Source organism: Aotus nancymaae, unplaced genomic scaffold, assembly GCF_030222135.1.
Source record: "Aotus nancymaae isolate 86718 unplaced genomic scaffold, 86718_ANA_hifiasm-v0.15.2.pri h1tg000057l, whole genome shotgun sequence".
Lineage (NCBI taxonomy): Eukaryota > Metazoa > Chordata > Mammalia > Primates > Aotidae > Aotus > Aotus nancymaae.
The window spans coordinates 22,951,541-22,968,464 of NW_026988471.1; the positions used below are offsets into that span (position 1 = coordinate 22,951,541).

Consider the following 16,924-nt stretch of genomic DNA (forward strand, 5'->3'; position numbering starts at 1 on the left):
CTGTCCCAAAGCCACCTTAGTCTCAACATATCCCAAAACATAGTCCTCATCTTCCCTTGCAAAAGCCATCTTTCCTGCCCCCTTTCCCATCTGAGTGGGTGGCGCCTTCTAGCACGCACACCTAGGAGCACATCCACTCCCACTCTGGCTCTGGCATAGCTCGATTCCCCAGCTCTGCCTGCCCATCATCCCTGCTCGATCAGTAGCAGTCGCTGCCATTCACAGAGCACGACTGTGTGCCAGGGAACGAATGTGTGAGCCTGTGCGGGGACTGCCCCAACCTGTCTTCTCGGGGCTGATTCACACTTGACCCTGAAGACTCAGGTCCTGCTTCCCCTTGTCCAGGCTCTCCCCTGGGACACCTTCTCTCCTTTCCATGACCCTCCCTGGCCACCTTTGGCATCTACTGCACGTGCACCAGGTGATACAGGGCGAGGCATCGCGTTTCAGTGTCTCTACTCCACACCCGACTGTGAATGCCAGGGCCCAAGGCCCACATCCTACTTGCCTCTGTCTCTAGCACCGGTACAGCAGCTGCTGCTCTAGGATGGCCGCTTTTCATGATTGAAAAGACACTCGCTGTCACCTACCAAATCATTTCCCCATCACCGGATATTGAAATTGCCCCCCTTTTGTTTTGGACATATCTATATTTATATATGTTGCTATCACAAGCATCTTCGTGCTTTTTATTTTTATAATTTCTGAGTCTTTTTAAAAAGTAGCATTTTAGAACACAGCTTATGGCTAGATTCTGCTTTTTAAGGTAACCTATAGCAGGCCTTTCATTATGAGGTGGTAAACTATTTGTATTTATTTTTACTACTGTTACAATTGTGATGATATTGAAATCCTATTTACATCATTAAGGATTTTAAAACATGCACATATACGAACAATTCTCAGTTTGTCTCGTTACCATGATGAATGTTTAGTTCTATGATCTTGGTTTCCATGTTTCCTCCAGTTCATTTCCTGGCAACTCCCCGCCTCCTCCCCTTCTCACCAGTCAAAGGGCTCTGTCCTCAGTGCCTTGCATTCAATCATTTTTGCCTTCCTGAGATCATTATGAGGAAAATTACGGTAATTATTTATTGAATACTAATGTGTTGGTATCTGAGTTAAAGTCCTCTAAAAGTATTGTTTCATATGCTGGAGAGGATGTGGAGAAATAGGAACACTTTTACACTGTTGGTGGGAGTGTAAATTAGTTCAACCATTGTGGAAGACAGTGTGGCGATTCCTCAAAGACCTAGAAATAGAAATTCCATTTGACCCAGCAATCCCATTACTGGGTATATATCCAAAGGATTATAAATCGTTCTACTATAAGGACACATGCACACAAATGTTCATTGCAGCACAGTTTACAATAGCAAAGACCTGGAACCAACCCAAATGCCCATGATAGACTGGACAGGGAAAATGTGGCACATATACACCATGGAATATTATGCAGCCATCAAAAATGATGAGTTCACGTCCTTTGTAGGGACATGGATGAACCTGTAAACCATCATTCTCAGCAAACTGACACAAGAACACAAAATCAAACACTGCATGTTCTCACTCATAGGCGAGCGTTGAACAATGAGAACACATGGACACAAGGAGGGGAGCATCACACACTGGGGTCTGTTAGGGGGAAACAGGGGAGGGACAGTGGGGGGTGGGGAGTTGGGGAGAGATAGCATGGGGAGAAATGCCAGATATAGGTGAAGGGGAGGAAGGCAGCAAATCACACTGCCACGTATGCACCTATGCAATAATCTTGCATGTTCTTCACATGTACCCCAAAACCTAAAATGCAATACAAAAATTTTAAAAAAAAGTATTGTCTGATAATCTTCTTTTTTTTTTTTGAGATAGTTTAGCTCTTGTTGCCCAGGCTGGAGTGCAGTGGTGCAATCTCGGCTCACCACAACCTCCACCTCCCAGGTTCAAGTGATTCTCCTGCCTCAGCCTCCTAAGTAGCTGGGATTACAGGCATGTGCCACCATGCCTGGCTAATTTTTTGTATTTTTAGTAGAGATAGGGTTTCTCCATGTTGGTTAGGATGGTCTCAAACTTCTGACCTCAGGTGATCCACCTGCCTTGGCCTACCAAAGTGCTGGGATTACAGGCGTGAGCCACTGCGCCTGGCCTGATAATCTCCTTTTACAGATGAGGGGACTGAAGGCCACCCACCTGTTAAATAACCTGCCTCTGGTCGCACAATAAGACAGTGATGGGGCTGGGATTCTGAAGCCTGTCTTGTTCTACATATGGTATGCTACAGCCTCCTGAGATAATCCTAGATTATTTTAATGGAATGCTTAATTTTATGAACTGTTACTTTAAGAGTTTAACAGCTGTATTTGTAAAAGAAGATACTGGGTTATAATTTAAACAGGTCTTGGAATCATGGCCACTTTGCCTTGTAGAATGAATTAGGTGACCTTTCTACTTTTCCTATGATCTGTAACGGTTTGTATAATACGGAATAATCTATTCCTTTAGAGTTGGAAAGAATTCACCGTTAAATCCATCAAGTGAACCCAGCTCCTTTTTGGGTTACTTTTCTCAATTTGTCTCCTTGGTTAATAGTATCTTAATAGTAAGATTTTGTATTTTTTAAAAGATTTTCTATTCTTACTGAGCCAGTTTTCAAATTTTAATGGAAAATTACAAATTTTGTTAATGCTTTCACATTTGTTACCATGTATTTTGGAATTACGAGCTTTTTAATTTAAGCGATCTCCTTATATCCATTCTTACTATTACTTGTGTTTTTTCCTCTTTTTCTATTAGATTCATCAGAGTTATATTTTATTAATTCTCTTCAATATACCAGCTATTGGATATAGTGATATAATTTGTGCTTTTTATCTTTGTAATTCCTCCATTTTCCTTTTAGAATTTTTATTCTTTGCCTAAACATCTTCATATTTTATTCTTATTTTCTATTCTTTTCTGATAATGAAAATATTTACATTATGTACTCTCTCTTAAGTACTGCTTTGGCTGTTTAATAGATCCCAATATGCAGTATCTCGTGAGCAAAAAAACCCAACAAGAAATGTGAAAAAAAAGAAAAGATTTTACGTTCAACTCCCTCCCCATTTTAACAGGTATAGTAGTAGTTTCTACTACTGAACAACATCAATGAAAATGGCTTCTCAAAATGTGACTTTCTATTATAATGACCTGCACGAAGGACGTTGTTGGTTTGTTACATTATCCACAGTGTTCTCCCTGAGCACAGCTCTAGCTTTACTTCTCGTGTTTAACTTGTGACCTGGCAGCATGGAACCGATCCTTTCTTCTTCTGCTCCTCTGTTTCTGGAAGCTTTGATGACATCTGTGCACACTCTGGTATATGCACAGGATCACAGATACGCATTTTATATATGATCCTAATTCCTGGTATCATCTTTGTTTCCTACTCTCATTTCCTTTTGTCCCCGTTTATTCATCTAGTTATTTTAAATTTTATCTTGTTGCATTTTATACGTCTGAGTAAGCTATTTTAGGGCCGAGCACGGTGGCTCACGCCTGTAATCCCAGCACTTTGGGAGGCCAAGGTAGGCAGATGACCTGAGGTCAGGAGTTCGAAACCAACCTGGCCAACATGGTGAAACCCTGTCTCTACTAAAAATACAAAAATTAGCCAGGCATGGTGGTGCATGCCTGCAATCCCACCTACTCTGGAGGCTGAGATAGGAGAATCTCGAACCTGGGAGGCAGAGGTTGCAATGAGCCAATATTACACCACTGCACTACAGCCTGGGCAACAGAGTGAGATTCTGGAGATTCTGTCTCAAAAAAAAAAAAAAGAAGTAAGCTATTTTATATTCTTTCTGGAATAAGATAGGTATTAAATGAATGCAATTTACTAAATTAAGAAAGTGACATTCTAGTTGTTTTGTTAAGTATAAAGTAGCTGAGAAGTAAGTATGCTTAAAAAAATACTCTGCTCTTAGACAGGGAAAAAATTATGGTCCCAGTGCCAGGAAATAATCAGGTCTACATAAAGGCAACACAAAACAATCCGGAAATTCTCTGCCATATTAGTGTTTCCTTTGGAAACTGATGGGGATGCCCTTCCCCATTGTGGGATTCCCTATTGGGCTATTGTGTGCTCAGAAGGAGCCTGGCCTGCAAGGCTCAGAATGGAGTTACCTTTAAAAATTCTTTGAAATCTGTGTCTTCATCTGTCTTCTGCTGTAACAGAGCTGCTCCATTAAGCTGGCAGCTGCAGAACCTGATGTAAGCCTGCATGTGGGACAGCTCAGCTGCCAGGATGTCCCCAATCATCTGCACCGGCATCTTCTCACCCCCGGTCTTCTTCCGTACCCGCAAAGCCCTGCAAATAGCACACTCTCATTTTGTGTTTCTGTATGAATGTCTTAGGTAACTGAAGGATGAATCCCATGGCAGACCAATGGTGATGATAACCAGTGAGTTACCTAAGAACCTCTGGCACTAGAAAGGAAAACTCAGGAGGAGGAGATAGCTTGGGCCAAAAGCTCTGCTGGTCAAGCCAACCTGGGTGTGATGTTAGCAAAGAAAAAACAGTAAAGTCTATACACTTGGGTGGGCTGGGCATGGTGGCTCATGCCTCTAATCCCAGCATTTTGAGAGGCCAAGGATTGCTTGAGCCCAGAAGTTTGAGACCAGCCTGGGCAACATAGTGAGACCCTGTCTCTACAAAAAATGAAAAATTAGCTGGGCATGGTGGTGCATGGCTGTAGTTCCAGCTACTCAGGAGGCTGAGGTGGGAAGATCACTTGAGCCCAGGAGTTCAAGGGTGCAATGAGCTATGATCACGCCACTGCACTGCAGCCTGGGTGACAGAGTGAGACCCTGCCTCTAAAAATAATACAAATAAAAAAAATAAATAAACATTTGGGTATTTCAAGGCCTTTAGAATTGTTTTTGTTTCACCGTAGCTTCTTGGCAAAGTTTCTTTTGAAAGATTCTAACTTGTTCCCGGTTGAACCAAGAGGGAAATTTTCAGTCTGTAAGAGACAAAAGGGAGCAGGAGCCTCAGAGGCCAGGTGTGGAGGCAGAGGGCAGGTGTGGAGGCAGAGGCCAGGTGTGGAGGCAGAGGGCACTATCTGTGAGGGAGCTGGGACTGCTGACACTTCCCCTGGGAGCCTGTCCTCACAGACATGAAGGATGGAAAATCACCCCAAGAATAGAACTTCACACTGGGATGGGGACTTAGGAGGCCACCAAACTGGGCAGTTTCATCTGTGCCATAAGCTGCAGCTCTCCTCTGACTCTTAACTGCCCTACCAGGGTCAAGGACATCTTATATATCTTGAAATCATACATTGATATATTGTTTAATGATTTAATTTTTTCTTTGTTTAATCAAAATAGTTATATTTCTTTACTTTCCTCAATAATTAAGTATTTTACAGTCACAGAACATTTCATAAAATGATAATAAAATAACAAGCCTGAGGGAGCAGAAGCAGTTGAAGCTGCTTTGCTAAGAAGCCCCTGCAGAGGGTTTCGTGTGAGTCTCGGTGTGGGGGCTTTGGGGCCAGTGGTAATGACAGGTGATGCTCAGGACTCACTTCAGCAGCTTTGTGTTAGACATGATGAGCTCTTTCCAGTTAACAAAGATCAGGGCCATCTCTCCTTCAGTAAGAAAGCCTGACTCTGCCATGCGCTTCTGAAAAACCTAAAGTCACAACATAAAAAAACGAGTTAGCTTTAGTGTGGATACACAGCCTACATGTGGTCTAAGTCAAACAATGTCTTCATAGACTGAAACTAATCGGATCATGGCAATTCCAAATAAGCATACTTAGGACAAATTTTATATTGCATAATGTTCTTACTTCTTGCTAGTGCAGCTCCTATCAAGGCTGATTCCAAGGATTCAATCTAGTAATCTCCTTGTTAAGAGGAGAATCTCAGATTTCTCTCTTAGGGATGTTATGAAGGTTAAATAAAGCCATGGGCATAAAGCACCCCAGCACTGTACGAGCTTGCAGAATTGGGGAAGCAGGCTGTCGTTAGGTGGAGCATCTCAGAGTTCTAGACAACAATTTGTGAGACATTCAACCAGAGAACCAGAGTAACAACTTATGCCACCCCTAAGACTAATTCCAAGCAGATGTGGGTTTCAGAAGTTGGCTGCTGAGGAAGAAATAATAATACTCTACATCTGTATTACATAGTACTTAAGGATTTACAAAGCGCTGATGTATATAATATGCATATTTGTACCTATCAGTGCTTTGTAAACTGTGTGTACATGCATGCCTGTGTGTTTTCAGGGTTCGAATGAGCTTCATGGGTGATGGAGGTGAAGCTGAGTCAAGTATTATTATTCCCAATTGACCCATGAAGAAATAAAGGCTTAGAGGGAGACTTGCTCAAGGTCAAGACAGAATATGAAAGACCTAGGACTACAATTCAACTGTCTTCGATTCTAAATCTAAGTTTCTACTGCATAACAGATTCCTAGAGAATGACTTTCAACACCTTAAGGAAACAGAGAAGTTATTTGAGACACTCTTCTTATATGTCATCTTTCCAAAATACCCATGACATGCTGCTCTCTATTAGAATCGCTCAAAGCTCTCCACTGTCCGTGTGATAAGACGCAGACTCCTCCTGGAGGTCCCAGGGCCTCTGAGACCTGCCCCCTGCCGACCTCACCAGCCCGGCCCGCAGCTGCTTCACGCTCCAGTAACTCCCTCTGTACATGCCGTCCCACTTCTGTTTCCTCTTCCTGGAGTAGCAAACTTATCCTTGTTGAAACCGGGAAAGTCCTTCCCTGGCTGGGGTGGTCACCACCCCCCGGTTTTAGCCTCACTGGCCTCCTGTGCCTCTCTCTGTCCAATAGGACTCTGAACTCCTTGGGGACAAGAACCTTCTTTCATCTCTGCTCTCTAGCAAAGCACTTTGCACATCGTGGTTTGCAATTAATGTTTACTGAGTTGAGTTGAACATGGATTCACAGAATTCAGGTAAAAGTGCTGGACATGCTCTAAAGAGAGTTTTATGGTTCCAAATCAGACTGCAGACACCAGGCCACTCCTGTGACAGCAGCCCCGGAAAGATGCTGGCCTGCTTGGAGGCTGCGGCTGGGGGACGGGGACGCATCTGGCTGTCCATCTATTCGCTGATTCGGTTATGCCCCTGTAGCTGTTCATGCAGCTGCTTGGTGCCGGGCTTGGTGAGGGAAGCAGATGGGAATAAGATGGTCTGTCCTCTGGGAAACTCCATGAGGATATTATAAGAAGCTTACCTGTGAACGGGGCTTTTCACCATGAACCCGGGACCCAGACCTGATGCTTCACTCCTCAATGGGGCAGGCAACCTGGTGCCTGCTCACCTCTGTCCTAGTGTGAAAGAGACTTCTGCACCTACTGACAGTCCCTTAAGATTGGGTTCTGACCAGCAGCAGGGCTAATCCTTGTAGGGGGTTAATAAAAATGATGGCAGTTTGCATGGGAGGGGAACAAGTATTCCACGTCTGGATATCCCAGGCATGAGGCCTGCGTTTAAGGTGGAGAGTGAATCCAGGGCAGGGCTGCAGGGGAACAGACGCAGAAGGTCACAGCCTCTGCTCCGTTCTGCGATGAAAGGCAGGGCACGTATACGCTGCACCTGTCCGGTGTGTGGGGGTGGGGGATGCCTGTTCTCTTTGGGTGGTTTGTTAACTGGTCTTCCAACCTAAGAGTCTTACATACTGGAAACTGTGGAAAGGCCTGGAAACGAAAGATAGTAGAAATAGAAAGTCTTCTTTTGTTCACTCAAGCAGAAATCATTTTAAAGTCCTACTTCAATAAGGATAGCGGTCATCAGTTAGAGGTCGCTGGTACAAACAGTAGCTATATGATATTTGGGAAATGTTTTACAATATGTTCCCACTGGGTTTTCCAAACTGATAGAAACATGAGGTGACCACTTTCACTGTTTCACAGTTCCTCTGGAGATGTCAGTTTATGAAAATGTCAGGTATTAAAACAACAATGTAAATACAGTTAGACAAACATCTGAGGAAGCTACAGTCTGCAGCAGGACCTTCCCATCCATTTTATCCCAGTCCTTCCTTGATGGGGCTCCTGCCACACCCAACGAAGGCATGTGACTGCCCTCTCGTTCTCCCGCTTCACTCTGAGTGACCTCACCTGGGGGAAAGAGCTGACGACAGACTTTCAATCTAAAGCATTATCTGGTGGGCAGAGACCATTTGGAGGGTGTGAGAGCTGCCGTCACTATTTGTGAATTCACACATCAAAAGTGATGCCTTGCTCTGCTTCCGCGTGGAAGCAGCCCTGAGACTGATGCCCACCATCTCTTGTGGGAGACAGCACATCCCCCGAGAGCCACCAGCAGCGGCCTCCTCACCTCGACGACGAGCTGAAGGTCACCCATGTACCGCTCTTCGGTCTGAATCAGCTCGTGAATATAGCCCTGTCTTTTCCTCTCAATTGGCTGCATTGTGTCCAGAGTTTGCAGATCAGCACACCCTGTGGGGGAAGAAAAAGGGTAGTTTAATTACTTTAGTTGGCTTTGTAGAAAATAGACATTTGTCAGCAGACGTGCTGGGTTTACAAATGCTGCTTTGAAAGAACAACACAGCCTTAAAAAGAGCGCTGTTAACTGCACACATATGCGGAGAGTTGGCATTAATGAGCCGGCACTCAGAGCTCCAAAGCGGCAAATTAGCAATGTCTGGAACATTTCAATGTGCTCCTAATTTTTTTTCAGAACTGTGCAGAGCGGGTGAAGAATCTCACTATCTCCAGACATGTTTTGAAGTTACTGAAATGATTAAATGAATCAGATGGCTTCATACCACTGTTTTCCAAGTTGCAGGTCATAAGCCATTAGTGGGTCATTATATCATTTTGGTTTTTAAAATGCTGGTCAGGCCCAGCATTAAAAAATAAATAAATAGAAATTACCATGCATACAGCTTTGGTAAATATTGCGAAATGTTTAGTTATGCATGTATTTGAAAATGTAAAATATATTTCTGTGAGCTACTGTTAAAAAAAGTTTGAGAAACATGTCTCTAGATTTCTCAAAGGAAAGTTCTAAGGTTATCAAACCTGAAATTCCCAGGTCCCCGCCAATTCCCTAAAGACCACTGTCTCATCTCACTAGAACAAATAACTCCTGGTACACTACAGATATCCAGTCACAAATGACGGGAAAGTCACAAGCAGCCTCGAATCAGGGTGAGAGGTACTGCATTCACTTTGGAGCAATTTACAAGCACATCAGAGCTAAACTAGATGTCAGACTATGAAGTGACATAATTCCAGAGTCACTCAACAAGTAGCTGAGGGCTTGCATATACACAGTGATGTGGCAAAATGCCTCAGGAAACCCTTCTTAGAAAAAAAGCAAAAGCAGTGAAAGAACCAAAATGGAGTCACTAGTGTTAAAAATCCTGGCAAAGGGCCAGGGAAAGCCATGAAGAGAGTTCTCATCCACGAATGCTTGATAACCAGAACTATCACAGAAGACTCTGCAGAACCACAAACTTGCATAAAGGCCCTGGATATTCTGCAAGGATATCTGCCCAGCAACTGCCTGTCCAGCCTTGGACTGGCACCACCCTTGTTATCGATTCTTGCAGCCAAGGATAATTACAAAAAAAAAATTATGTGATCCTCTTCATTTTTTCTTTAAAAACTTTTTCCTGTTTTACCTCTCTGAATATGCACCTGTTGGCATGCGTATTCCCATTGCAATAACTATTTTTTTTTTTTTTTTTTTGAGACAGAGTCTCGCTCTGTTGCCCAGGCTGGAGTGAAATGGCACGATCTTGGCTCACTGTAACCTCCACCTCCCAGGTTCAAGCGATTCTTCTGCCTCAGCCTCCCGAGTGGCTGGGACTATAGGTGCGTGCCACCAAGCCTGGCAAATTTTTGTATTTTTAGTAGAGACGGGGTTTCACCATATTGGCCAGGCTGGTCTCAAACTCCTGACCTCATAATCCGCCTGCTTCAGCCTCCCAAAGTGCTGAGATTACAAGTGTGAGCCACCGTGCCCAGCGCAGTAACTATTCTCAAATAAACCTCAGTTTCTTTTAGGGTCTCTCTCTGTTATTTAGACTGACAGCATGTAGGTAACCAGCAAGCTACAGCATGAGGCAGTAAGTGGCTTGTGTCAGAAAACCGGGAACGAGACGAATGAAGTAGGGAAGACCTTCTGTAGCTGAGGCACCCAGGAAGGGAAGCAGAGAGGAGGTGCGCCCCTGCGCCTGCCAGGACACTCCCCTTCCATCAAGCAGGGCCTGTTGCTCTTCTAATTTCCTTTGCATTTTTATGTATTTTGTACAGATTTGGGCTTACAGACAGTTCTAAAGAAGACAGCTTCTCTATATTCTACAGATGTTGTCAACAGCTTTAAAGAAATTACTCCTACAGAGAACCAAAAAACAATGAATAAGGCAGGTTATGTTTGGTGTTTCTAAAAGGAAATCATAGACTGGATGTGGTGCCTGTAATTCCAGCACTGTGGGAGGCTGAGGCAGGAGGATCACTTGTGCCTCGGGGTTCAAGACCAGCCTAGGCAACAAAGTGAGATTCCTATCTCTACCAAATTAAAAAAAAAAAATTAGCCAGGCATGGTGGCATGTGCCGGTAGTCCCATTTACTTGGGAGGCAGAGGCTGGGAGGACTGCTTGAGTCTGAGAATTCAAGGCTGCAGTGAGCTCTGACTGAACCACTGTACTCCAGACTAGATAACAGAGACCCTGGCTCAAAAAAAAAAAAAGGAAAAGAAAGGAACTGGGGAAAGGAAGGAAAAAGTGAAGGAAAGGGGAAAGGGAAGGGAAGGGGAAAAGGGGGAAGGGGAAAGGGAGGAAGGAAAGGGAGAAGGGAGGGAAGGAGGGAGGGAGGAAAAGAAGGGAGGGAGGGAGAGAAAGAGAAAAGAAAAAGAAAGAAGAAAGGAAAGAAAAAGAAAGAAATCATAATGTCACTATCATGTTCAAAATTGTTAAGCTTTTAGGGGGATGGTACTTATTATCTTCTGCCAGGGGGAACTGCAGAGAGTGTTGAAAAATCACTGAGGCTAATCCAAACGTCTGCTTGATGAGGCTGTTGTGGAGCAAGGAGGAGAGGCTTGGAGGCCAGACACCTGGTGAAATGGAACTCATCCTGATATGCTCCATGGTGCTGCTCAGTGTGGCCAGGTGATTGATGGAGGGAACTCGGGCCAGTGTCCAAGGCTGCCCCACCTCTCCTACCAGTGTCTTACAAACTTCATGTCCTGCTTTCAGGACTTCTGCCACAGCCACATTCCATCTCTATTATTATTTACTTGGTATTTTTCTCTATACGTACTCATGTTTGAAGTTAAATGTGCTCATTATGTTTCTTCTAATAGTCATTAAAGTAAATACATAATCATTCAAATAAAATAGGTCCATTTTGTGTGTCACTGAGTTGTATACCATGAGGATACAACTACCACACTTTGGGAAACAATGATTTACATTAAAAACCACAAATATTGGCCCCTCTATCTGGAATAATACCTTGGAATAACAGGAAGAGTCTCAGATATTTTATTGTTTCTAAAGCTGAACTATACATTGCATTAGCGTTAGCAGGATAATATGGGGACACTCCTGGCATGTCACACCTAGCTGACCCTTTTGCATTTCATCATGACGGCTTTTAAACTTTTTTTTTGAGACGCCTGTGTTGCGCAGGCTGGAGTGCATTGGCACAATCTCGGCTCACTACAACCTCCACCTCCCAGGTTCAAGCGATTTTCCTGCCTCAGCCTCCAAGTAGCTGAGACTACTGGTGCACGCCACCATGCCCAGCTAATTGTTGTACTTTTAGTAGAGACAGGGTTTTTGCCATGTTGGCCAGGCTGGTCTCGAACTCCTGGCCTCAAGTGCTTTGCCCACCTCAGCCTCCCAAAGTGCTGGGATTCCAGGCATGAGTCAACTTAAATTTTTACCCTCTGTTTAAGTTTCCAACCCGACTCCTACCCTCACTTTCAGATGTTCTTACCGCTGATATCAGGGAAAAAATAAAGATACGAGGTTCCTCTTCCTCCCCTTCTGTCTGCCCACTTGCCCCTGTGGGTCCTTCCTGAGTCAGGGAAAGATGGGTCCTGTTTCTTTCTAAAACCATTGTCTGTAATCAGCCTCTCCTCCAGGGCCCTCCCTTTCCTTCACGCTTCTATGTTCACTCTGCCATTTCCTTCTTAGCCTATAAACATTGCTAAGTGTCCCTCCTATCTCACTGTTCAAAACCAACCAACAAGCTCCCTTCCTCCAACCCTGCTCCCTCCTCAGCACCCCCTTTCTTTGGTCTCACTGCCAAATGTCATTGGAGGGGTTTATACCCATGGCCAACTCTCGCCAGCTCTCCCTGTCACATCTCCACTCAGGGGATTCTGGTTTCTGCCCCATTGCCCGACACTGCTCTCAGGAAGGTAACGATGACCTTGGCATTACCAAGTTCAGTGACCCTTTCTGAACTTGCACCCTCCTCTGCCAGCCCACAGTACGGGCACCTTGGATGACAGGCTGCTTTGGAGGCTCGAGTCTGCCCCTCTCAGCCCTTTCCTTCTGTCTTCTGCCTCTGCCTGCTGCCTGGTTCTCTGCTCCCCCCAGTCCAGCAAACGCCAGAATAGGCTCCTGACACTCCTGTCCTGTGCGGTCAGATGAATCCACAATGCTACATACTGTGCATCTCGCTCACGGGGCCCCAATGCACATTAGCCTCTTAGGCAGTGAGAAACTCTGTGCTAAAGAAAAACGTGATGAGCTCAGAGTTCCCAACATGTATTTGACCACAGAATCCTCTTTTTTTGAGAGGAGAGAGGGTAAAATCTTTTTTGCCCTGAGAAAAGTCCTGATGAGCTGAGGACTTCGGGTTTTATGGACAGAATACACCCCTCTTCCACCCTCTAATACCTGCATTGTCAATGGAGTAGCCCTGTGACTGTGAGCACCCGCAGTGTGGCTGGGCCAGATGAAGACGTGCTCTAAGTGACAAATACACACTCGACTGGGAAGACTGATCCCAGAAAAACAGAAATGGGAAATGTTGCATTCATAATCTATTGATTACATACTGAAAAGGTATTTTGGATACACTGAATGAAGAAAAAATATTAATTTCGTCCGTTTCTTTTGACTTTTTTAAGGTGACTACTGTAAAATTGTCAGTTACATATGGGGCTGCATGTGGGACTCACACTTGATTTCTATTGAACAGCTCAAGCCAACCTTGACATTTTTTGTGTTCCTTCCCTCACAAACGTTCGATGGCTTCCATTATTTGCAGAATGAAGTCCTAATTTGGTGGCATGGGCTCCGGAGTCTCCAGAAGCCAGCCTCAGCCCACCGTTCCTGCCTCAGCTCTGACTACGCTGCCCGCCTTTCCTCCCGCCGCCTCGCGGGCTGCACGCACTTTCCACGGCTCTGCCGTTTTCGCTCCTGTGGTGTCCTCTGTCCACACCTTGTTCTCCACAAAGAACCACCTTACTCATCCTTCGAGGTGCAGCCCAAGGGACCCTTCTTCGTCCCTTTCCTGTCCCTCTGTCCCACTCGCCCAGACCTGCCTCTCCTTTGTGTTTCCATGGTACTGGTTTCTGTCTGTATTTTAACATTTCACGCCGTCTAACTTGTCTGTTGCTGATGTGTGTAGTTAGTCTGTGGCTCTCACTGCAGATTAGGGACTGTGTCTAACACATTTCTGTAATAGCAAACTGAGCACGGCATTTTGGCCGCCAGCAGTCAGGGAATATTTGTTAGGGGGTAGGATGCTGTGTGGGTCCTAGGCCAGTTTGTGCCCAGGTCCATTTCTCACCCTTTCCCTGTTCTGCTCTGTGCTGCAAAAAGGCCAACCTGCATACTGTTTATTCTAAGCTTCTGTTTTTTCTAAGCTTCTGTTTTCACTGGCTTCTGCCTGGGTTTGGCCAATGAGAGGAAACTGGCAGGAGACTGAAGATTACAGGGTGGAGCAGGACAAATATTCTCTCACCAGAAGACTGACACTATTAAAAAGTCTTTTGTCTGTTAAGTAATGAATGGAAATGCTGGCTTGCATCTTACACAAACGTGGAGATCAAGAATTCAGATGAATTAACCCCAAAATTGGTCAGGTACAGTGGCTCACACCTGTAATCCCAGCACTTTGGGAGGCCGAGGTGGGCAGATAACTTAAGGTCAGAAGTTTGAGACCAGTCTGACCAACATGATGAAACCCCATCTCTACTAAAAATACAAAAATTAGCCAGGCGTGGTGGCATCTGCCTGTAATCTCAGCTACTTGGGAGGCTGAGGCAGGTGAATCACTTGAACCTGGGAGGCAGAGGATGCAGTGAGCTGAGATCATGCCACTACACTCCAGCCTGGGGGACAGAGTGAAACTCCATCTCAAAAAAAGAAAAAGAAAAAGAAGAAAGAACACAAAAATTGGTCACTAGCTGGTGATACCCTTAGGGTGACTGGCCAAAGGAACTGTGCCACTGGCCTGGAGGGTCACACTCACAACTTTGGCTCCATGAGATTCCAGAGAAAAACCGAGGCTCACTAAAGATGAGCTCAAAGGAAAGAAAGAAACAACTAGGGGAAAAAATTCATCATAAATTAAAAAATGAGGATCAGAACCCCAAGAACATGTGATAAAACAAAAATACAAATGGAGATGTAAAATATATATGTTTAGGCCAGGTGCAGTGGCTCACGAGGTCAGGAGATTGAGACCAGCCTGGCCAAGATGGTGAAACCCCATCTCTACTAAAAATACAAAAATTACACAGGCCTGGTGGTAGGCACCTGTAATCCCAGCTACTCAGGAGGCTGAGGCAGAGGACTGTTTGAACCAGGGAGGTGGAGGTTGCAGTGAGCCAAGATTGCACCACTGCACTCTAGCCTGGGCGACAGAGCGAGGCTCCATCTCAAAAAAAAAAAAAATACATATATATATATACACACACATATATATATATACACACACACTCTATACGTTTAACATAACTGAAGACATATAATGAAGGGCTTAAAGCCATAGGTAGTCTATTAAAACAAGGAATAAGCATAGTTGAAAAATAATAAAAATGGCAAATATTATCATGGAAATGATATATTAATAGATTAAATAACGGATTAAACACATCCTAGGAATTAGTAAACCTGAAAACAGATCTGAAGAATTACTTGGAATGCAGCACAGGAAGAAACAGAGATGGAAGGCCGGGTGTGTGGTGGCTTATGCCTGTAATCCAAGCACTTTGGGAGGCCGAGGCGGGTGGATCACCTGGGATCAGGAGTTCGAGACCAGCCTGGCCAACAGGGTGAAACCCTGTCTCTACTAAAAATACAAAACATTAGCTGGGCATGGTGGCAGGTGCCTGTAATCCCAGCTACTCAGGAGGCTGAGGCAGGAGAATCACTTGAGCCTGGGAGGTGGAAGCTGCATTGAGCTTAGATCGTGCCATTGCACTCCAGCCTGGGTGACAGAGCGAGACTCTGTCTAAAAAAAAAAAAAAAAAGAAATGGAGATGGAAAACATGAAATGGAGCTTAAGAGACACAGAGGACAGAATGACAAGGCCCAACATGCATCTGACAGTAGTCTAGGAGGAGGGAACAGAAAGAACTGAGAGAGGTAATACTGAGATTATAATGTCTGAGACTTTTCTAGAATTGATGAATGATACAATGCCCCAAGTTCAGAACAATGGCTTCCGATTAGGAAAAAAATAAAAAAAAATCCATACCAAAACACCAAGGAGGGGGAAAAAAATCATTAAACAGAAAGAAAAACCAGAATAACCACATGAAGAGCAATTAGACAGACTGCACATAACTCAACACACAACAGAGAGAAAAATAACTGTCCAGCCAGAAATCTAATTATACTACCATTCACAGATGACAGAGAAATAAAGACGTTTTGATACAAAGTCTGAGAGCATTTACCACTAGTAGACATGAATGGAGAAACTGTTAACAGATGTATTTCAGGAAGAAGAAAATTAAGAAGGAAAAAAAAGAGATATAAGAAGTGGTGAACCAAAATACTAGTAAATGCATAAAAAATCAAAATAATCATTGACTGTACAAAACGATAATAATGAGTAAGCTGGTAGGTATAAATACAAGGTGAAGTTAAAACACAAAGATGTAATAACATGAAAGACAGAAGAGTATCATTAGAGATAAATCATCCTTCTTGCATTGATCAGGAGAAGGTAGAGATACTGATCAAAGGCAAACATGTATGTTAAAACAGAAAAGGTAACCACTCAAAGAACAGACAGGATACATAATTTCCCAACCAGTAGAGGGCAATAAAAGAAACAAAGAAGCTTGATCAACGGGACAGAAGCCCCTACATCAGCAGAACAAAAAGAGGCAAAGAAAATGCCTGGTATATCAAACACCACATGTTCTCACTCATAGGCGGGTGTTGAACAAGGAGAACACATGGACACAGTGAGGGGAGCACTATACACGGGGGTCTGTTGTGGGGGAGTGGGGGGGACAGCGGGGGGGTGGGGAGTTGGGGAGGGACAGCATGGGGAGAAATGCCAGATATGGGTGAAGGGGAGGAAGGCAGCAAATCACACTGCCACGTATGCACCTATGCAACAACCTTGCATGTTTTTCACATGTACCCCAAAACCTAAAATGCAATTAAAAAAAAAAAAAAGAAAAAAAAAAAAAAAAGAAAATGCCTGGTATATAGAAAATACATAAAAAAAGAGATACAAATAAAAGTATCAAATTGTTTTAATCAATGTAAATGGCTTAAATCTATCAGTGAAAAGAGAGGCTCTGGATTAAAAATCAGGTCAAAGAAATGTTGGAAGTAGCGGGCTAGAAAAAGTTTTCCAAATAAAATTTCTAAAAGCAACTGTGGAGGTTTTATTACAACAGACAAGTTAGGCTTTAAGGACCTGTATAAGATGGGAGAAACAATTCACCA

General features: G+C 44.0%; 1 protein-coding gene across 4 annotated transcripts in view; it reads right to left on the bottom strand.

Annotated features, from left to right (window-relative positions):
* ITSN2 (intersectin 2) overlaps positions 1 to 16,924 on the bottom strand; it is a 165,580-nt gene that overhangs the window by 10,492 nt on the left and 138,164 nt on the right. For all 4 annotated transcript variants that reach the window (XM_021677056.2, XM_012453321.3, XM_012453320.3 and 1 more), the window contains 3 exons: positions 8,359 to 8,480; positions 5,568 to 5,674; positions 4,162 to 4,345 (listed from right to left, as the gene is read on the bottom strand). In XM_021677056.2, the coding sequence (XP_021532731.2) occupies positions 4,162 to 4,345; positions 5,568 to 5,674; positions 8,359 to 8,480 (413 nt within the window). The remainder of the gene's footprint in view (positions 1 to 4,161; positions 4,346 to 5,567; positions 5,675 to 8,358; positions 8,481 to 16,924) is intronic.